This window comes from Procambarus clarkii, chromosome 74 (assembly GCF_040958095.1).
Source record: "Procambarus clarkii isolate CNS0578487 chromosome 74, FALCON_Pclarkii_2.0, whole genome shotgun sequence".
In the NCBI taxonomy this organism is placed as follows: domain Eukaryota; kingdom Metazoa; phylum Arthropoda; class Malacostraca; order Decapoda; family Cambaridae; genus Procambarus; species Procambarus clarkii.
In genome coordinates this window covers 22,885,767-22,910,339 of record NC_091223.1, presented here as the reverse complement: position 1 = coordinate 22,910,339, position 24,573 = coordinate 22,885,767, and the positions used below count along the sequence as shown (strand labels likewise).

General features: G+C 42.0%; 1 protein-coding gene across 1 annotated transcript in view; it reads right to left on the bottom strand.

The window, feature by feature from the left end:
- Window positions 1–5,315: 5,315 nt before the first annotated feature.
- LOC123767434 (uncharacterized) overlaps window positions 5,316–24,573 on the bottom strand; it is a 57,700-nt gene continuing 38,442 nt past the window's right edge. The window contains exon 3 of the mRNA XM_045757123.2: window positions 5,316–5,596. Coding sequence (XP_045613079.1) covers window positions 5,510–5,596 — 87 coding nt within the window. The 3' untranslated portion in view covers window positions 5,316–5,509. The remainder of the gene's footprint in view (window positions 5,597–24,573) is intronic.

Below are 24,573 nucleotides of genomic sequence, written 5' to 3'. Positions count from 1 at the left end.
ACAGAAATTATACATTTCTTAGATGATAATTAGATATGGTGGGTAAAAATTTCCCACAGGGGCAGGACTGACTATGGTAGAGGCTGATGATGACATTCACAACAGTTAGGCCTCAACCTTCGAAGAGGTGAGCCCATGTGGTCATGTGGTGTCACTCCTCAGACCTATGTGGCGGGTATGAGCCGCATATCCTTTGTGTTCTGGAATCAGGGTATAGGAGGGGGGGTTGGGAAGCTGAGACCTTTGCCGTGAACATCCCTCGAGTCTGTCATGAAGACTAATCACCCACGGAGACCCACACCACAGGCAGAGAATTGGTAAAATATATACACTTCACTACATAAAACAGAGACCCGCGCTATCAAAGCTTCTGCCCGCTCCCCTCCCTTCCCCTCTCCCCTTAACCTCCTTCACATGCCCTACCCCTAACCACCCATCTAAAGCTCGGTCTCCTACCCCCACAAGGGTAGGGGGCCCCTCTATGCCATTCAACATATCCTACATACTGTTATTAACTATAAATCTACTCACGATTAACTCTACGGCACATACTCGTACATATTCATCTACTACTATTGTTTACCTGATCCTATACTTACACTTTTACTCTATATGACCCACAACGTCCCACATGCCGCTGCCCGTCCCACACCATGTGGGAGCACCCCCCCTCCTCCTCCCTCCCTCTCTCACACTATCAACTTCTTGATGTATACCTCACCATTACTTATCTCACCCTCCCCCTCTTACCTTTACACATACATTTTACCTACATGACCCACAACGTCCCATTCATTTTTACCTACATAACCTACAACGTCCCCCTGACGCAGCCCATCCCAATCTATGGATATCACACATACTTTTTGACTGTGACCGAGTTTGATCCCTGAGGTTATCCTCGGCTTTGGGGCGCTTTGCGTCATAATTTACCCTAATCGGCATGATACTAGTGAGGACACTAGTGGCATGACACTAGTGATGACACTAGCAGCATGACACTAGGGGTACGACACTGTAACAAACTATAGCTTGTTATAGAAATAATAAATTCTCAGATCTTAGGCATTATATGGAACCACGCGGTCCCACACAACTAAGAGTCACGGGGAACTGTTTACCTGAGAAGCCAGAAAAGGTCACTAGCCAGGAATTAAAGGATTAACACGTTTAGAATACAAAATGGCAGTCACTCTTGTATTAATGCAACAAGTAATGGATATTTCGGCAATCACAGTAATAACCAATTGGGTTTAAGTATGTATGTAGAATAAGGGTCAAGGGTCGTATACTATCTCAAAGAGAGTGAGGTCATGTGTAGTAGGGGGGACTAGCTCGCCAAGCGTAGTGTGACCTACCCCAGAGTCAAGGTCACGCGGCTGACAAGACCACACCCACTATATTATTAGTTCATTAATTATAAATTCAGATCACCAGCCAATATTGTAAATGGATATAGCTTTTTCCAAGATGCCTAATAGAATTACCATCTGTTCCAATAAGAATTCACCCATTTGGGTTGGCCAGGACATAAAGTTTAGTTTGTTTAATTAACCCTGCCGGTAATTAATAACCAGGCGGAGTAATACTAGCCTAGGACTTGAGTCTCTGGGCTTGAGAGAGGAGAATAAGCGGGCAGTGTGGACTAGGTCGCTGAGAGGTCACCAGGAAGAGCAGGACTCGCGGGTCTTTGAGTTAAGATATCTACGAGCAGGATAGTGGACAAGAGTCATTACCCCCGTCCCGTGTTGCAATACTAGGGGCATGACACTACCGGAATGACACTAGGGGACATGATATTAGTGGCATGACCTAAACCTGTCCTCTTAAAAAGAACGTCGCTTTTGGCCGTTTGCCCGTATGGCCGAATTTGGATGTAATTTGAAAATTAAAATAAATTTGGGATTTTTTTTTCAACAACAGTATATTAAGGGATTGGTTAGGTGGGCAGGAAATTCTCATAAAGTTTCAAAACGTTATGAAAAACGTTAATTTAAAGTGTCCTCTTATAACCTCTGCGCGTACGCCGGACGACTCAAACAGAAAACGGAACAGAACGTCACTTTTGGAGTCGATTTTATTTCAAATTACGTCCAAATTTAGCCATATCGCGCATACTAGCCAAAAGTGACGTTATTTTTAAGAGGACTGGTTGTGTGATAACACCAGGGGTATGACACTCGTGATAACACTAGAGGCATGACACTAGTGGCATGACATTAGTGGCATGACACTAGGGGCATGACACTAGTGGCATGATATTAGTGGCATGACACTAGCAGCATGATATTAGTGGCATGACACTAGGGGCATGACACTAGTGACATGATATTAGTGGCATGACACTAGCAGCATGATACTAGTGGCATGACACTAGTGGCATGACATTAGCGGCATGACATTAGTGGCATGACACTACTGGCATGACACTAGTGGCATGACACTAGGGGCATGACACTAGGGACATAACATTAGTGGCATGACACTAGAGGCATGACACTAGGGACTTGACACTACCGGAATGACACTAGGGACATGATATTAGCAGCATGACACTAGGGGCATGACACTAGCGGCATGACACTAGGTGCATGACACTAGGGACATGATATTAGCAACATGACACTAGCGGCTTGACACTAGGGGCATGACACTAGCGGCATGACACTAGGGGGCATGACACTAGGGGGCATGACACTAGCGGCATGACACTAGGGGCATGACACTAGCGGCATGACACTAGGGGCATGACACTAGGGGGCATGACACTAGCGGCATGACACTAGGGGCATGACACTAGCGGCATGACATTAGTGGCCTGACACTAGGGGCATGACACTAGGGGCATGGCACTAGGGGCATGACACTAGGGGGCATGGCACTAGGGGGCATGACACTAGCGGCATGACACTAGGGGCATGACACTAGGGGCATGACACTAGCGGCATGACACTAGCGGCATGACACTAGCGGCATGACACTAGAGGCATGACACTAGGGGCATGACACTAGTGGCATGACACTAGGGGCATGACACTAGGGGCATGACACTAGCGGCATGACACTAGGGGCATGACACTAGCGGCATGACACTAGGGGCATGACACTAGCGGCATGACACTAGGGGCATGACACTAGCGGCATGACACTAAGGGCATGACACTAGCGGCATGACACTAGCGGCATGACACTAGGGGCATGACACTAGCGACATGACACTAGAGGCATGACACTAGAGGCATGACACTAGGGGCATGACACTAGAGGCATGACACTAGGGGCATGACACTAGAGGCATGACACTAGCGGCATGACACTAGGGGCATGACACTAGGGGGCATGACACTAGCGGCATGACACTAGAGGCATGACACTAGCGGCATGATACTAGCGGCATGACACTAGGGGCATGGCATTATGGGCATGACACTAGCGGCATGACACTAGGGGCATGACACAAGGGGCACGACACTAGGGGGCATGACACTAGGGGCATGACACTAGGGGGCAAGGCACTAGGGGCATGACACTAGGTGCATGACACTAGCGGTCTGACACTAGCGGCATGACACTAGGGACATGACACTAGGTGCATGACACTAGCGGCATGACACTAGCGGCATGACACTAGGGTGCATGACACTAGCGGCATGACACTAGGGTGCATGACACTAGCGGCATGACACTAGCGGCATGACACTAGGGTGCATGACACTAGCAGCATGAAACTAGGGTGCATGACACTAGCGGAATGACACTAGCGGAATGACACTAGGGTGCATGACACTAGCGGCATGACACTAGGGTGCATGATACTAGCGGCATGACACTAGGGTGCATGACACTAGCGGCATGACACTAGCGGAATGACACCCCCACCCCAGCACACCATCCTCACCTCTCACACAGCATGTTACATCAACAGTCCCCAGGGGAGAACATATTGGGCACTGTAAAGTAGCGGCTGACCAACCTCCATGTTTTCTGTGTAACGGTTACTTAGGTTAGGTGGGTGGCTTGGGTTCGGGCTTTATAGTACCCCATATTTACACCTTTGCGGCAACTCAGGAAAACGGGCTGCACAATGAGCCGTGTGCAGCCCGTCCTCCTTGGGGTCCCCAACGTCAAGAAACTGACGTACTAAAGTGCCCTTATCCTAACCTGCCAGAGGACCCAAAACAGAAAACGGAACAGTATGCCAATGTCGCGAGCCGCTAACATTCTCTAGTACGATAAATTTTGGCCTTAGGGAGAGTATACGTCAAAATGCGACGTGTTATCAGGAGGGCGGGTTGTACTGGAGGTCTGGCTTGAAGATGGACAGTAACGCAGGACATGTCCACGTCTGTCCCCAGACGCCACACTGATGACATCAGGGAGACGGGAAGCGATTGTGCTGCACAACCAGTTCTGGCAGCGTAATACAGGGTTGGCGGTATATGGGGAGAGGCAGCAGGTGTTACTGTAACACACAAGGACAGTGACTGTCTCTACCCAGGTGTCTGCACCTCTGCTCCCTGCTCTGTCTTTTAATATCTACACATTCATTATGCCTAGTTGCATGTGTCGCAATGGCGGCCAATGCAAATTAAAACATTTATCTTTAATTTTTTTATTTAAAAATGTGGTCATGAATGCACATGTAGAATAATGGATCATATCCGGAGCACTGTATAAACTAAAACATTATTTTAAAGTGAACAAATCCACAAGGGCCGTGATGAGGGTTCGAACCGACGCCCGGGATGTTCCCACCTGCGCCTTAGTCAGCTGTACCAAGACATGGTAAAAATAATTGCAACCTGGAGTGCTGCTCCCCTCACGAGGATCCTGAAGTTTCTCCGAAGCCCAGTCGGGTTTTCACACACAACCCCCCCCCCCCCCCCATACACCAAGGCTCCGTTCCCCCTCTACTCCCTTACTTCAATACAAACAGAAATCACAATAGCGTGATATATCGCCTGATATATATAGCGTGATATTACTAAGGCGCATCTGGGAACATCCCCTGCGTGGGTTCGAACCTTCATCACGGCCCTTGTGAATTTGTTCATATGATATATCATTCTATTGTGACTTCCGTGTGCATTATTTTAAAATGCTTCCTAGTTACTATCTTAAATTACAAATGAGGATATATTAAGCAGGCGATGAGTCACAATAACATGGCTGAAGTATGTTGACCAGACCACACACTAGAAGTTGAAGGGACGACGACGTTTCGGTCCGTCCTGGACCATTCTCAAGTCGATTGTCTTGACAATCAACTTGAGAATGGTCCAGGACGGACCGAAACGTCGTCGTCCCTTCAACTTCTAGTGTGTGGTCTGGTCAACGAGGATATATTAACTTTGATGAACTTGAGGCCAATGTTGTGTCAGTCTCATGATGCTTAGCGTCAGTCTCATGGTAGCTATTCTTCAAGTGTTACAGGGGCGGCTGGTGGGTGTTGAGGAAGGTGGCTGACCACTGCCCGCGCCACTGGCAAGGGGAAGATATAGTTTGTTTACTAAATTTTCACAACATTTCTCCGGCGTCGCCTCTTGTGCGCCCTGTAGTGCTTGGTGACCTTGGCCAGCTCCTGGTGCTCCCTCGTCTGCAAGTACAGGAATTACTGTTAATTACAGTCACTTTAGAGGAGACAAGGTATTGTGAACATCGTAAGCCTCGCTCAGCCAGTCATCCAGGCTACACAGCCAGTCAGCCAGGCTACACAGCCAGTCAGCCAGGCCACACAACCAGTCAGCCAGGCTACACAACCAGTCAGCCAGGCTACACAGCCAGTCAGCCAGGCTACACAACCAGTCATCCAGGCTACACAGCCAGTCAGCCAGGCTACACAACCAGTCAGCCAGGCTACACAGCCAGTCAGCCAGGCTACACAGCCAGTCAGCCAGGCTACACAACCAGTCAGCCAGGCTACACAACCAGTCAGCCAGACTACACAACCAGTCAGCCAGGCTACACAGCCAGTCAGCCAGGCTACACAGACAGTCAGCCAGGCTACACAGCCAGTCAGCCATGCTACACAGCCAGTCAGCCAGGCTACACAGCCAGTCAGCCAGGCTACACAGCCAGGCCACGCAACCAGTCAGCCAGGCCACACAACCAGTCAGCCAGGCCACACAGCCAGTCAGCCAGGCTACACAACCAGTCAGCCAGGCTACACAGCCAGTCAGCCAGGCCACACAGCCAGTCAGCCAGGCCACACAGCCAGTCAGCCAGGCCACACAACCAGTTCTTGACACACACTGTACTCCCCTTCATATAGTCTAGGGCAGCTAGTTCTTGACACACACTGTACTTCCCTTCATATAGTCTAGGGCAGCTAGTTCTTGACACACACTGTACTTCCCTTCATATAGTCTAAGGCAGCTAGTTCTTGACACACACTGTACTCCCCCTTCATATAGTCTAGGGCAGCTAGTTCTTGACACACACTGTACTCCCCTTCATATAGTCTAGGGCAGCTTGTTCTTGACACACACTGTACTCCCCTTCATATAGTCTAGGGCAGTGTTACGGCAACCCGTTCTCGCAAATTCGTATAGTCAATATTGACTTATTAAATAAGTGCATAGGTGACATACTAAACATAATAGATACCCTTAAAAAACTTCATAGAAAACACCGACCTTACCTAACCTACTTAGTATGTTAAGATAAGCATCTTATTGCTTCTTAATTACAATTATTACTTAACCTATTATAGGTATAGGTTAAGTAATAATTGTAATTACGAAGCAATAAGATGCTTATCTTAACATACTAAGTAGGTTAGGTAAGGTCGGTGTTTTCTATGAAGTTTTTTAAGGGTATCTATTATGTTTAGTATGTCACCTATGCACTTATTTAATAAGTCAATATTGACTATACGAATTTGCGAGAACGGGTTGGTTACGGACCCGAGTCCAGCGTCGGAGCACGGAGCAGCGACGACAGCGCCATCTGTGAGTCCGCTCCCGAAACCCACTCCAAATGGACGACGCCATCTAGTGGTGACAGGATAGACCAGCAATAAGTGTTGGATTCCTGTCCTAGTCAGCTCATGACGTAGCCGCTGCTGACCTCTGGTGAGGTAGTGCTTAGACAGTGAACGCAATCTATGGAGTGAAGAGGTGGACGTTTCTGTCTAAGCTTGTGAGTGAAGCGTCCCATGATGTGCCTGATTGCAGAGTCGACCTGGGACTGCTGTGTTGGACGATGGAGCAGTCTACCCAAGGCAGCCAAGGTCTCTTCACGAGTCTGCTTTGAAGAAGCTGTGAGCCACCCCTGGACTAACTCTATTGAGAGTGTAATAGCCTGCCTGAGGCGTGGCAGTGTCGGGAATCGCCTTATCCGGGGCTGGCTGGTGGAAGAGACTAGCCACTGTGGTGCTTAATGAGAAGAGTGATCAGCGGGTCACACGAGGCTCCTGCCTAGGGCTCGCAACCCTAGTATCAGTTGTGGAGTGGCCTGACAGCGAGGCTGACCGGTACCTGCCAGCTATAGGCTGGATTGTGGTTGAAGGCCATCACGACGGGGCACCCAGTGGGACTGTGATTTGGCTGGCTCTGTGGCCAGGGTAGATTCGTCGTAGAGTTATCGTGGATTCATCGTGAGCCAGGGAAGCAGAGACCAGGGCTACCCAGTAGAAGCATCACCGAGTGTTGAGCGTCTTCAAAGAGGGAGACCTCATTGCACATTGTGTAGTAATAATTCCCTTTTATGACTTTAAATTATGTTGGTGGAAATATATATATAAATTGGAATATTTGTATCCCTCCCCCTTTAGTTTTACTTGCATTACGGAACACACCCCTTGAAAGCCTCTACTAACTTGGGGCCGGATTCCCAAACTCTACTACCATCAGAGAAGAACCCGGTTGCGTCCCGGTAGGGCCGTAACAGGCAGCTAGTTCCTGACACACACTGTACTTCCCTTCATATAGTGGTTGCAACCAGCTTTTGCATTAAACAGTACATATATGACTTACTGCTTATAGTCATATTTCGCTTATAAATAAGTATATATGTGACGTAGTCCAAGCCAGCTGGGTTGTTAATTACCTTAGCAGTACGAATTCCTGCATGTTAATTTGGACAAACATGACCACCAACCTCAAGAATACTGACGTTGTACAACACTTGCACAGTGCTCGCCCTGCTACTCGGAAGCGATTTGGACAGGGTTCGAAACTGTGTACAGAGTTATATGGAAGGGAAGGAACTATGAAGGGGAAAAGCGCCAAGTTGTATAGAGACTTACAGTGTTGTATGGGGACTTACAGTGTTGTATGGGGACTTACAGTGTTGTATGGGGACTTGCAGTGTTGTATGGGGACTTACAGTGTTGTATGGGGACTTACAGTGTTGTATGGGGACTTACAGTGTCGTATGGGGACTTACAGTGTTGTATGGAGACTATGTATAGCGTTTTATGGGAGATGTGTACAGAATTGTATGTAGACAGCAGTATGAACCATGTACAAGTATGTAGAGGGAAGTATATACCATATACCTCCATGTAGAGGGAAGTATATGCCATATACCTCCATGTAGAGGGAAGTATATACCATATACCTCCATGTAGAGGGAAGTATATGCCATATACCTCCATGTAGAGGGAAGTATATGCCATATACCTCCATGTAGAGGGAAGTATATACCATATACCTCCATGTAGAGGGAAGTATATGCCATATACCTCCATGTAGAGGGAAGTATATACCATATACCTCCATGTAGAGGGAAGTATATGCCATACACGTTCATGTAGAGGAAGTATATACCATACACGTTCATGTAGAGGGAAGTATATACCATACACGTTCATGTAGAGGGAAGTATATACCATACACGTTCATGTAGAGGGAAGTATATACCATACACGTTCATGTAGAGAGAAGTATATACCATACACGTTCATGTAGAGGGAAGTATATACCATACACGTTCATGTAGAGAGAAGTATATACCATACACGTTCATGTAGAGGGAAGTATATGCCATACACGTTCATGTAGAGAGAAGTATATGCCATACACGTTCATGTAGAGGGAAGTATATACCATACACGTTCATGTAGAGAGAAGTATATACCATACACGTTCATGTAGAGAGAAGTATATACCATACACGTTCATGTAGAGGGAAGTATATACCATACACGTTCATGTAGAGAGAAGTATATGCCATACACGTTCATGTAGAGGGAAGTATATACCATACACGTTCATGTAGAGGGAAGTATATACCATACACGTTCATGTAGAGGGAAGTATATACCATACACGTTCATGTAGAGAGAAGTATATACCATACACGTTCATGTAGAGGGAAGTATATACCATACACGTTCATGTAGAGAGAAGTATATACCATACACGTTCATGTAGAGGGAAGTATATGCCATACACGTTCATGTAGAGAGAAGTATATGCCATACACGTTCATGTAGAGAGAAGTATATACCATACACGTTCATGTAGAGGAAGTATATACCATACACGTTCATGTAGAGGAAGTATACACCATACACGTTCATGTAGAGGAAGTATATACCATACACGTTCATGTAGAGAGAAGTATATACCATACACGTTCATGTAGAGAGAAATATATACCATACACGTTCATGTAGAGGGAAGTATATACCATACACGTTCATGTAGAGGAAGTATATACCATACACGTTCATGTAGAGGAAGTATACACCATACACGTTCATGTAGAGGAAGTATATACCATACACGTTCATGTAGAGGGAAGTATATACCATACACGTTCATGTAGAGGAAGTATACACCATACACGTTCATGTAGAGGAAGTATATACCATACACGTTCATGTAGAGGAAGTATATGCCATACACGTTCATGTAGAGAGAAGTATATACCATACACGTTCATGTAGAGGGAAGTATATACCATACACGTTCATGTAGAGGGAAGTATATACCATACACGTTCATGTAGAGAGAAGTATATACCATACACGTTCATGTAGAGAGAAGTATACACCATACACGTTCATGTAGAGGAAGTATATACCATACACGTTCATGTAGAGGGAAGTATATACCATACACGTTCATGTAGAGAGAAGTATATGCCATACACGTTCATGTAGAGGAAGTATATACCATACACGTTCATGTAGAGAGAAGTATATACCATACACGTTCATGTAGAGGGAAGTATATACCATACACGTTCATGTAGAGGGAAGTATATACCATACACGTTCATGTAGAGGGAAGTATATACCATACACGTTCATGTAGAGGGAAGTATATACCATACACGTTCATGTAGAGGGAAGTATATACCATACACGTTCATGTAGAGGGAAGTATATGCCATACACGTTCATGTAGAGGGAAGTATATACCATACACGTTCATGTAGAGAGAAGTATATACCATACACGTTCATGTAGAGGGAAGTATATACCATACACGTTCATGTAGAGAGAAGTATATACCATACACGTTCATGTAGAGAGAAGTATATACCATACACGTTCATGTAGAGGGAAGTATATACCATACACGTACATAGCGACAGAAGAAGGACAGCTTCACAAACAGAGCTCTCAGCAGACCAGGTGACAGACATTGGGGGGGGACTGCGGTCAATACAGGAAATTACACCGACAATTGGAGACCTGTAAATCAGTGCCACACTTTGTAAACAGAGACGGCGGCCACTCAACAGTGTTTACAACACACTCTGGCTGGCTCCGGCACCATGGCATCACCTCAATGACAAACAACGTAAATACGAACACTAAAACATCAAGGTGGTCGCGAACATGAAGTGTATGACAAGGTCATACTCGAACACCAGGGAATGACAGTGTGCATTAAGCTGCAACAACTGCAACCAAGAGGAACACTTTAGAGCTCAACATTGCACAGAGCCCAGCTGAGCTAGTGTGGCAGATCCTGAGGTGGCAGCCGCAGGTCAGCGGCTGCCACCTCAGGATCTGTGGGACGGGAAGAGAAATCTACCAATTATGAACCAGTTATTCTTTTGACAGAACACAAGGAAATATTAGAGGTAAACATTCGCTGAGTTACGCTCGCAGGTCCAATTTTCAGGAGAAGGGAGATGGAGAAATTTACTACTGTACCGTAGAGGGTGACTGAAGGTGAAGGAAAGACTCAGTATATGTATACTCCCCAAGGGATTCCCTAGGGACTCCCCAGGGACTCCTCAAGGGACACCCTAAGGGATTCCGTAGGGACTCCCTAGGGACTCCCCAGGGGCTCCCAGGGACTCCCCAAGGGACTCCCCAAGGGATTCCCTAGGGACTCCCCAGGGACTCCCCAAGGGATTCGCTAGGGACTCCCCAGAGACTCCCCAAGGGATTCCCTAGGGACTCCCCAGGGACTCCCCAAGGGATTCCCTAGGGACTCCCCGGGGACTCCCCAAGGGATTCCCTAGGGACTCCCCGGGGACTCCCCAAGGGATTCCCTAGGGACTCCCCAAGGGATTCCCTATGGACTCCCCAGGGACTCCTCAAGGGACTCCCTAAGGGATTCCGTAGGGACTCCCAAGGGACTCCCCAAGGGACTCCCCAGGGACTCCATAGGGACTCCCCAGGGACTCCACAGGGACTCCCCAAGAGATTCCCTAGGGACTCCCCAGGGACTCCCCAAGGGACTCCCCAAGGGATTCCCTAGGGACTCCCCAGGAACTCCCTAAGGGATTCCCTAGGGACTCCCCAGGGACTCCCCAAGGGACTCCCCTGGGACTCCCTAGGGACTCCCCAGGGTCTCCCCAAGGGACTCCTCAAGGGACTTCCCAAGGGACTCCCCAAGGGACTCCCCAAGGGATTCCCTAGGGACTCCCCAGGAACTCCCCAAGGGACTCCCCAAGGGATTCCCTAGGGACTCCCCAAGGGACTCCCCAAGGGATTCCCTAGGGACTCCCCAGGGACTCCCCAAGGGATTCCCTAGGGACTCTCCAGGGACTCCCCAGGGACTCCCCAAGGGATTCCCTAGGGACACTTCAAGAAACGTCGACGTTCGAGGGAATGTTCACCCGTCCACATACCTGGGGGCCGTGTGCCAGGTTCAGGGAGCTCATTGTCCCAACTCTGGACACCACGAGGTCTCTGCTTACGTGAATTAATGATATTAGTTTTGCTTCCTTAAGAATAAATTTACGGTTAATACGATCTACTTTACTAAAAGATTTATTGCCCCTTTATAGGCTCTATAGAATCTATTATCACTCCGTCTATCAGGCGTCTCTCATTAATACTTAAACAGTTGTATACAATTCTACAGTTATTAATTTAAAATACTATGATTAAAATCCAAGCAATGGGTAGCAATGGAATGATTTTAATGTTTACTATTTTTGTTTTTGTTCATCAACTCTTTGTGTCTAAACCACGACCAGTCTCGCCCACATATGCTAAATTGTAAGCATTATAACTTATCACAAACACCATGGCCGCTACCAGGGCCGCTACCATGGCCGCTACCATGGCCGCTACAAGGGCAGCTACCATGGCTGCTACCAGGGCCGCTACCATGGCCGCTACAAGGGCAGCTACCATGGCTGCTACCAGGGCCGCTACCATGGCCGCTACAAGGGCAGCTACCATGGCTGCTACCATGGCCGCTACCATGGCCGCTACCAGGGCCGCTACCAGGGCCGCTACCATGGCCGCTACCAGGGCAGCTACCATGGCCGCTACCAGGGCCGCTACCATGGCCGCTACCAGGGCCGCTACCATGGCCGCTACCATGGCCGCTACAAGGGCAGCTACCATGGCCGCTACCATGGCCGCTACAAAGGCAGCTACCATGGCTGCTACCAGGGCCGCTACCATGGCCGCTACAAGGGCCATGGTACCATGGCTGCTACCAGGGCCGCTACCATGGCCGCTACAAGGGCCATGGTACCATGGCTGCTACCAGGGCCGCTACCATGGCCGCTACAAGGGCAGCTACCATGGCTGCTACCATGGCCGCTACCATGGCCGCTACCAGGACCGCTACCAGGGCCGCTACCAGGGCCGCTACCATGGCCGCTACAAGGGCAGCTACCATGGCTGCTACCAGGGCCGCTACCATGGCCGCTACAAGGGCAGCTACCATGGCTGCTACCAGGGCCGTAGTAGTAGGGATGACACGCCACAGGGGATTTTTTTTTTCTGGGAGAAAATTCCCCTGTAGCGTGTCGGGGTTTTCAGGTGAATTTAGAAATTCCCCTGTAGTGTGTCGGGGTTTTCAGGTGAATTTAGAAATTCCCCTGTAGCATGTCAAGGTTTTCAGGGGAATTTGGGAAGTCACAGATTTGGAAGTAAGGATTTCTTAAGAAAAAATAATTTCCGAGACTTAGAAGTTTGTTAAAGGTCTTATGGGAGAAATTCAAATTCGTGTTTATGAGCCAGGGTTTTCAGGTAATTTTGTCAGTCACAGATTTTAGAAGTTGTAAAAGTTCTTATAATGAAAAATAATGTCATACGAGTTTGTTAAAGTTCTTATGATGAAAAATAATTTCCAAGACTTTAGAAGTTTGTTAAAGTCTTATCATGAAATAATGTCATACGACTTTTGTTAAAAGTTCTTATTTGTTTCTTACTTAGAAACTAGTATATTGCTATATATCTGAATCATTTCCCTGCCATCCCCCCTCCCTCACCTTTCCCTCCCCCTGCGTCTCCCACTCATACCTCACACCCCCTCCCTCCCCCCTTACCTCACAATCTCTCGCGTCACCTGTATTTACCTTACGCCGGCCAGCCAGACGCCTCGTGCAGGTCACCTCTTATCTTATCTTATCTTCTCCATAATATCTGGACCGTCCCTCTCTCTCTCTCTCTCTCCTCCTATTTCCTTACAACTATTTTCAGAGTTTCAAATAATCATAGAAGTTTATTTATATGTTTATGACCGAATTTGTAAAAGGACCATTTTCAGAGAATATTGTCTTAGATGTTTTGTTAAGGAAAACAGACAACTTAGCCATAACATTTAGTTTTATATCCATTTACGGCTATTTCACCTGTAAAGATCAAATTGAACAGAGTCCAGTTATATACAGAATTTCGTCAGAGACCATTTATACCTAAAAATTAATAGAGTCCACTTTGTGAGCAAAATTAGTCAGAGACAGTTTTTAGCTCATATTTCATCAGAGTCCAATTATCAACAGAAATTCACCAGAGTCTACTTTGAGAGCAAAATTAGTCAGAGACAGTTTTAAGCTCAAATTTCATCAGAGTCCATTTTATACCCAATTTTCGTCAGAGTCCAGTTTTAAGCTCAAATTTCATCAGTGTCCTGTAATCTGTGAAAATTCATCAGAGTCCAGTTCTTGATCGAAATTCATCAGAGTCCAATTAAAGACCCAAATTTGACAGAGACCACATTTTCGCTACTAGCAGTCCAATCCCCCTGAAATTTTAAACAGTCATATTTCAGACGTAGTAAATAAGATCAAGTCAGTTACTGAGCTCCAGCTCTTGTCCCCCTGTATTTGCATATTTTCTCTATATTCAGCTGTGTTCTTCACATTTTTTTTCCATGTTTTCTGTGTTCATTCCATGTTCTACAGATGTTCACAGCATGCTCAGTTCAATACTTTTCACCTGTTTTCCCCGTATGTTCACTATGTTCTTTGTCATGTTTTTCATGTACATCATATGTTCTCTGTATAACTTTTATACTCAATATTCATGTTTTCAATGTTCTTAGCTTGTTCTTCACATGTTAAGTGATCATTCTTTGTATTCCCTATGTTCCTTATCATGTCTTCATATTCTCTATAAGTTCATATTCCCTGCATGTTCACTCTATTCATCAACTTTTTCTTACATGTTTTCTGTGTTCACCGTATGTTCACTGTTCATTCTCCTACTTAACCTCAATTTTTTTTATGTTCTTTGTTTCTTTAAACCAATTTGTTTCTTCCATTCACTAACTAGTTCTTTGTCAAATAATATTATACTGCAATACAGTTGCCTCAACAATTATAGTCACCCAGTTTTTATTTGCAAACTATGTCAAAGTAATTCTCGTAGTCAACTTAATAGTTCCACCAACCCCGTTCTTAAACAAATCTACACTTTATTCAGTTCAAAATTTACAAAGACAAACCTTTCTTGTAACTTCTTAACTAAAAATCTTTCGCCAATCAACTAAAACATAGTCACTTTCGTCATTTCTCAACTAAACATATTATCCAATCAACCAAAAAATAGTCAAAGGAATCTTTCCAACACTGTTCATAACTAAACTTATTCCCTAGTCATCAGAAAATAACCGTGTTCTTCATGTTTCATTGTCATTTCATAACTAAAATTATCCATCAATCAACAGAAAAAGTCATATTCATCATCATTGTTCCTAACTAAAATTATGTTTTGTTAAGTAAGAAAATATAGTCAAAGATATCTTTCATCGTCGTTCTTAACTGACATTATACTTTGGGGAGCACAAAAATAGTCTCCCTCGTCATGTTTTGTCTTTTTCCTTAACTAAAGTATTCATCAGTCAACTAAAAAATAGTTACTTCATCATGTTTCCTTGTCATTTCTTAACTGAAGTATCACTTCTCTCATCTGAAAATAGTCATGTGTAGCCGCTTTCCAACACTGTTCTTAACTAAAATATCCTTTCACTTCGCTAAAATAGTCATATTCATCATTGTTCCTAACTAAAATTATATGTCGTTAAGTAAGAAATATAGTCAAAGACACTCTTCGAGACATCAAAGTTACACTCAAAGACTTCCTTTGAGACATCAAAAAACATCCTTTAAGACTTCAAGGGCACTCTTAGAGATATCAAAGACACTCTCAAACACTCAAAAATTTACTCGCATCCTCAAAGTTATTCTCAAAGTCATCAAAAAGTTAATCTCAGTCATCAAAATGCTATTCTCTAAGTAGCCTTTCATTCATCAGAAAAACTTTCTAAGACATCTTCGTTCATTAAAGTTAATCTCAGAGGCATAAAAGTTATTCTCAGAGTCATCAAAAAGTTAATCTCAGTCATCAAAATGCTATTCTCTAAGTAACCTTTCGTTCATCAGAGAATCTTTCTAAGACATCTTCGTTCATTATAGTTAATCTCAGAGGCATAAAAGTTATTCTCAGAGCTATCAAAATTATTCTCTATGCCATCAAAAAGTATTTTCTCGTTCATCAAAGTTAATCTCAGAGTTAACAAAGGTAATCTCTAACTCACTTTCGTTCAACATATTAATTCTCTAAGTCCTCAAAGTTATTCTCTAAGACAACAAAGGTATTCTCTAAGACAACAAAGTCTTTCTCAGAGCTATCAAACTTGTTCTCAAAGTCATCAAAGTTATTCCAAGAGACGTCAAAGTTAATCTAAGACATCATCTTTCATCAAAGATATTCTCTCTAAGCCATCAATGTTCTTCTAAGACATAAAAGTTATTCTCTATGTCATCAAAAAGTTATTCTCTGAGCTAACAAAATACTACTCATGTTCTCAAAGTCATCAAAGTTATTCACAGAGTCATCAAAGTTATTCTGTAACTCACTTTTGTTCATTAAAGTTAATTTCTATGTTATAAAAGTTATTCTCAGAGACATCTAAAGTTAATCTTGCTCTTCAAAGTTGTTCTCTAAGACATAAAAGTTATTCTCTAAGACATCAATGTTGTTCTCTAAGACATCAATGTTGTTCTCTAAGACATCAAAGATGTTCTCTAAATCATAAAAGTTAATCGTTAAGTCACCTTCGTTCATTAGAGAAACTTTCCAATCCATATTCGTTGACCAAAGTTATTCTCAGTCATCAAAGTGATCTCTAATTCACCTTCGTTCACCAAAAGTTGTTCTCTAAGACACCTTCGTTCATCAAAGAAACTCTCCTTGTTTGTTACGGCCCTCTCGGGACGCAACGGGGTCCTTACTCTGATGTTGTTAGAGGAAGATATATGTATCCGTTCCCGAGCCAGTATTGGCTATCAAGGGATGAGATCCGTGACGCAAGTAACTTAAAGGGAGTAGGGAAAGAAAGCTAAGAACTTAATATTATAATTACCATCACCGTTTAAATATAAAGAATAAATAGGTGCACAAAGGGGAGGGGTATTAACACTTTGCAAGGGGATTAATCCTCAATCGTGGTCTTCTGCTGAAGACGCTGGTGCCACACCACTTGGTGCTGAGTCCTTGGTGCTTTCTTCGTGGCCTCACGACGTGTCCTCTGAGAATGCCGAGCCTACCCGGGCCACAGGTCAGCCAAAACGCAGGTCCACTGGGGGCACCGTCGTGGAGGCCGTCAACCACACGTCCAGCTGGTCTGCTGGCAGGTACTGAGCCACCAAGGCTGGTACGGCCACTCCACGAACGATATAAGGGGTACGCCCTAGACAGGAGTCTCGTGTGATATCACAAATCACCCTCCTGTCCTCAATACCCCAGTGGATTATCGTCTCCAACAGTCGGTCCCGGGTAAATCCTTTCACTGCCACTCCACTGGCAGGCTAACACACCACAGTGTTCTTCTGGGGGGACGACGTCACAACAGCTGCAGCAAACTTCACCGTATGGAGACTGGCTGCCTCGGGTAGACTGACTCAACCTTCAACACAGTGGTCCCAGGTCGACTCTGTAAACAGACACGTCATCAATAACCGGGACACTAATACATCTCACTTACGGGCTCGGGCGCAAACACCTGACGTATCCAGTCCATAGATGGCGCTGTCGTCGGAGCACCACCTCACCAGAGGTCAGGGGCGGCGGTGTTGAGCGCTGAACCAGACTGGAAACTGGTCCTCGAGGCCAGTACACGCTGTCCTCACTAGGTGTCGTCGTCCGTTTGGCGGGGGTTTCGGGAGCTGACCCACAGATGGCGTAGTTGTTACTGCTCCTGGCTCGGACGCTGGATCCGGGTTCGTAACATTCTTCCATCATGTTATTCTTTAAGACATCTTCAGTCATAAAATTTCTCTCCAAAATGTAACTAGTTCAGCTTTTCATACCAAACCTGCACTTCTGTTAAAACATATTTTCTTAGTCACTTCACCCTAAAACTGTTCTCAGAACTACACTGCCCAAATCCTACGTAACCTATCCTCTCCACCCAATGTTACTTAGTTAACGTAACGTTCCTAAACCTAACTTTACCTATCCTAACATAACTTACCTTACCTTACCTATCTTACCTAACTTTACCTATCTTACCTAACTTAACCTTCATAACCTAACTTTACCTATCCTAACATAACTTACCTTACCTTACCTACCTTACCTAACTTTACCTATCTTACCTAACGTAACCTTCATAACCTAACTTTACCTATCCTAACATAACCTACCTTACCTTACCTATCTTACCTAACTTTTCCTATCCTAACATAACTTAACCTTCATAACCTAACTTTACCTATCCTAACATAACCTACCTTACCTTAACTATCTTACCTAACTTTACCTATCCTAACATAACTTACCTTACCTATCATACCTAACTTACCTAACCTAACTTACCTACATTTACCTAACTTACCTACATTACCTAACTTTACCTATCCTAACTTAACTTACCTAACTTACCTACATTTACCTAACTTAACCTGCTTAACCTAACTTTACCTATCCTAACTTAACTTACCTAACTTATCCTGCTTAACCTAACTTACCTACATTGCCTAACTTAACTTAACCTGCTTAACCTAACTTACATAACTTAACCTAACTTACCTAACTTAACCTAACTTACCTAACTTAACCTAACTTACCTACATTTACCTAACTTAACCTGCTTAACCTAACTTTACCTATCCTAACTTACATAGCTTAACCTAACTTACCTAACTTAACCTAACTTACCTACATTTACCTAACTTAACCTGCTTAACCTAACTTTACCTATCCTAACTTAACTTACCTAACTTAACCTAACTTACGTACATTTACCTAACTTAACCTTCTTAACCTAACTTTACCTATCCTAACTTAACTTACCTAACTTATCCTGCTTAACCTAACTTACCTACATTACCTAACTTAACCTGCTTAACCTAACTTACCTAATTTAACCTAACTTTACATATCTTACCTAACTTAACATTCATAACCTAACTTTACCTATCCTAACATAACTTACCTTACATTACCTATCTTACCTAACTTTACCTAACTTACATAACTTAACCTGCTTAACCTAACTTATATAACTTATCTTACCTATCCTAACGTAACCTAACTTGCTTTACCTAACTTATTCTCACATTCCCAAACTGATGTATCCTAACTTATCTAGTCCAGCCAGACATGATCTAACTTACATAATTATTTCTGCTTGTCTTTTGTGTTTCGTCAATCATTGTCTCATATTCATTTACTCATTTCAAGGGTTAATTTCTCAAATGGACATTTTGCATTTCAAGTGTTATTTGTTTAAGATTAGGTGTCTAACCATTTCAAAGGATTTTTGTTAAATATGGGAATTTACTCGTTTCCAGGGCAAATTTCTCAAATGGTCATTTTTGCAGATCAAGGGTTATTTGTTAAAGTTCATCAAGTTGCTCATAAGTTGTATTTATTATGTTTGTTATCATTTATTCTTATTCCCCAACCCCTTAACCTAACTTCTTGTAATCTTAGTGTATTTAGTATGTTCTATCATATGTTCTTATTCCCCAACCCTTTAACCTAACCTCTTGTAATCTTAGTGTATTTAGTATGTTCTATCATATGTTCTTATTCCCCAACCCTTTAACCTAACCTTTCAGATGTAGTTTATTGTGTTTTTTGACGTATTTGTTGAATATATTATCCTTTTCCTAACCTTTCAGATGTAGTTTTTGTTTCTCCTTTTTGTATATTTTTACCCAAACCCACCATCCCACTTAACCTTCTTTCCTTCTTTTACTTTGTTTCTCCTACTCCTTCTAACCCTCCTTTTCTATCTCTCTCCCTTATTCTCTCTCTTCCTCCCCCTCTCACTCACTCATTTGCTCAAATGCTCTCTTGTTTCTCAAATTCAAGTCTTAGTGCTCCCATGCTCTTCCTCCCCCTCTCTCTTACTTTTTTTCTCCTCTTTTCATGCTCTCACTCCCTTGCTCTCTTGTTTTTCTCAATTTCAAGTCTTAGTAGATCTGATTCTTTATTATTGTAATTTTATTATTACTAGGATAAAGAATGAACTTATATGTGAAAACAAAGTAAAAGAAGGAAAGAAGGTTAAGTGGGATGGTGGGTTTGGGTAAAAAATATACAAAAAGGAGAAACAAAAACTACATCTGAAAGGTTAGGAAAAGGATAATATATTCAACAAATACGTCAAAAAACACAATAAACTACATCTGAAAGGTTAGGTTAAAGGGTTGGGGAATAAGAACATATGATAGAACATACTAAATACACTAAGATTACAAGAAGTTAGGTTAAGGGGTTGGGGAATAAGAATAAATGATAACAAACATAATAAATACAACTTATGAGCAACTTGATGAACTTTAACAAATAACCCTTGATCTGCAAAAATGACCATTTGAGAAATTAGCCCTGGAAACGAGTAAATTCCCATATTTAACAAAAATCCTTTGAAATGGTTAGACACCTAATCTTAAACAAATAACACTTGAAATGCAAAATGTCCATTTGAGAAATTAACCCTTGAAATGAGTAAATGAATATGAGACAATGATTGACGAAACACAAAAGACAAGCAGAAATAATTATGTAAGTTAGATCATGTCTGGCTGGACTAGATAAGTTAGGATACATCAGTTTGGGAATGTGAGAATAAGTTAGGTAAAGCAAGTTAGGTTACATTAGGATAGGTAAGATAAGTTATATAAGTTAGGTTAAGCAGGTTAAGTTATGTAAGTTAGGTAACGTTAGGTAAGATAGGTAATGTAAGGTAAGTTATGTTAGGATAGGTAAAGTTAGGTTATGAATGTTAAGTTAGGTAAGATATGTAAAGTTAGGTTAAATTAGGTAAGTTAGGTTAAGTTAGGTAATGTAGGTAAGTTAGGTTAAGCAGGATAAGTTAGGTAAGTTAAGTTAGGATAGGTAAAGTTAGGTTAAGAAGGTTAAGTTAGGTAAATGTACGTAAGTTAGGTTAAGTTAGGTAAGTTAAGTTAGGATAGGTAAAGTTAGGTTAAGCAGGTTAAGTTAGGTAAATGTAGGTAAGTTAGGTTAAGTTATGTAAGTTAGGATAGGTAAAGTTAGGTTAAGCAGGTTAAGTTAGGTAAATGTAGGTAAGTTAGGTAAGTTAGGTTAAGTTATGTAAGTTAGGTTAAGCAGGTTAAGTTAAGTTAGGCAATGTAGGTAAGTTAGGTTAAGCAGGATAAGTTAGGTAAGTTAAGTTAGGATAGGTAAAGTTAGGTTAAGCAGGTTAAGTTAGGTAAATGTAGGTAAGTTAGGTAAGTTAAGTTAGGATAGGTAAAGTTAGGTAATGTAGGTAAGTTAGGTAAATGTAGGTAAGTTAGGTTAGGTAAGTTAGGTATGATAGGTAAGGTAAGTTATGTTAGGATAGGTAAAGTTAGGTAAGATAGTTGAGGTAAGGTAGGTTATGTTAGGATAGGTAAAGTTAGGTTATGAAGGTTAAGTTATGTTAGGATAGGTAAAGTTAGGTAAGATAGGTAAGGTAAGGTAGGTTATGTTAGGATAGGTAAAGTTAGGTTATGAAGGTTACGTTAGGTAAGATAGGTAAAGTTAGGTAAGATAGGTAAGGTAAGGTAAGTTATGTTAGGATAGGTAAAGTTAGGTTATGAAGGTTAAGTTAGGTAAGATAGGTAAAGTTAGGTAAGATAGGTAAGGTAAGGTAAGTTATGTTAGGATAGGTAAAGTTAGGTTTAGGAACGTTACGTTAACTAAGTAACATTGGGTGGAGAGGATAGGTTACGTAGGATTTGGGCAGTGTAGTTCTGAGAACAGTTTTAGGGTAAAGTGACTAAGAAAATATGTTTTAACAGAAGTGCAGGTTTGGTATGAAAAGCTGAACTAGTTACATTTTGGAGAGAAATTTTATGACTGAAGATGTCTTAAAGAATAACATGATGGAAGAAGGAGAGTTTCTTTGATGAACGAAGGTGTCTTAGAGAACAACTTTTGGTGAACGAAGGTGAATTAGAGATCACTTTGATGACTGAGAATAACTTTGGTCAACGAATATGGATTGGAAAGTTTCTCTAATGAACGAAGGTGACTTAACGATTAACTTTTATGATTTAGAGAACATCTTTGATGTCTTAGAGAACAACATTGATGTCTTAGAGAACAACATTGATGTCTTAGAGAATAACTTTTATGTCTTAGAGAACAACTTTGAAGAGCAAGATTAACTTTAGATGTCTCTGAGAATAACTTTTATAACATAGAAATTAACTTTAATGAACAAAGGTGAGTTACAGAATAACTTTGATGACTCTGTGAATAACTTTGATGACTTTGAGAACATGAGTAGTATTTTGTTAGCTCAGAGAATAACTTTTTGATGACATAGAGAATAACTTTTATGTCTTAGAGAAGAACATTGATGGCTTAGAGAGAATATCTTTGATGAAAGATGATGTCTTAGATTAACTTTGACGTCTCTTGGAATAACTTTGATGACTTTGAGAACAAGTTTGATAGCTCTGAGAAAGACTTTGTTGTCTTAGAGAATACCTTTGTTGTCTTAGAGAATAACTTTGAGGACTTAGAGAATTAATATGTTGAACGAAAGTGAGTTAGAGATTACCTTTGTTAACTCTGAGATTAACTTTGATGAACGAGAAAATACTTTTTGATGGCATAGAGAATAATTTTGATAGCTCTGAGAATAACTTTTATGCCTCTGAGATTAACTATAATGAACGAAGATGTCTTAGAAAGATTCTCTGATGAACGAAAGGTTACTTAGAGAATAGCATTTTGATGACTGAGATTAACTTTTTGATGACTCTGAGAATAACTTTGATGCCTCTGAGATTAACTTTAATGAACGAAGATGTCTTAGAAAGTTTCTCTGATGAATGAAAGGCTACTTAGAGAATAGCATTTTGATGACTGAGATTAACTTTTTGATGACTTTGAGAATAACTTTGAGGATGCGAGTAAATTTTTGAGTGTTTGAGAGTGTCTTTGATATCTCGAAGAGTGCCCTTGAAGTCTTAAAGGATGTTTTTTGATGTCTCAAAGGATGTCTTCGAGTGTAACTTTGATGTCTCGAAGAGTGTCTTTGACTATATTTCTTACTTAACGACATATAATTTTAGTTAGGAACAATGATGAATATGACTATTTTAGCGAAGTGAAAGGATATTTTAGTTAAGAACAGTGTTGGAAAGCGGCTACACATGACTATTTTCAGATGAGAGAAGTGATATTTCAGTTAAGAAATGACAAGGAAACATGATGAAGTAACTATTTTTTAGTTGACTGATGAATACTTTAGTTAAGGAAAAAGACAAAACATGACGAGGGAGACTATTTTTGTGCTCCCCAAAGTATAATGTCAGTTAAGAACGACGATGAAAGATATCTTTGACTATATTTTCTTACTTAACAAAACATAATTTTAGTTAGGAACAATGATGATGAATATGACTTTTTCTGTTGATTGATGGATAATTTTAGTTATGAAATGACAATGAAACATGAAGAACACGGTTATTTTCTGATGACTAGGGAATAAGTTTAGTTATGAACAGTGTTGGAAAGATTCCTTTGACTATTTTTTGGTTGATTGGATAATATGTTTAGTTGAGAAATGACGAAAGTGACTATGTTTTAGTTGATTGGCGAAAGATTTTTAGTTAAGAAGTTACAAGAAAGGTTTGTCTTTGTAAATTTTGAACTGAATAAAGTGTAGATTTGTTTAAGAACGGGGTTGGTGGAACTATTAAGTTGACTACGAGAATTACTTTGACATAGTTTGCAAATAAAAACTGGGTGACTATAATTGTTGAGGCAACTGTATTGCAGTATAATATTATTTGACAAAGAACTAGTTAGTGAATGGAAGAAACAAATTGGTTTAAAGAAACAAAGAACATAAAACAAATTGAGGTTAAGTAGGGGAAGAAAACACAGTGAACATACGGTGAACACAGAAAACATGTAAGAAAAAGTTGATGAATAGAGTGAACATGCAGGGAATATGAACTTATAGAGAATATGAAGACATGATAAGGAACATAGGGAATACAAAGAATGATCACTTAACATGTGAAGAACAAGCTAAGAACATTGAGAACATGAATATTGAGTATAAAAGTTATACAGAGAACATATGATGTACATGAAAAACATGACAAAGAACATAGTGAACATACGGGGAAAACAGGTGAAAGAATTTAACTGAGCATGCTGTGAACATTTGTAGAACATGGAATGAACACAGAAAACATGGAAAAAAAATGTGAAGAATCAGCTGAATATAGAGAAAATATGCAAATACAGTTGGACAAGAGCTGGAGCTCAGTAACTGACTTGATCTTATTTACTATGTCTGAAATATGACTGTTTAAAATTTCAGGGGGATTGGACTGCTAGTAGCGAAAATGTGGTCTCTGTCAAATTTGGGTCTTTAATTGGACTCTGATGAATTTCGATCAAGAACTGGACTCTGATGAATTTTCACAGATTACAGG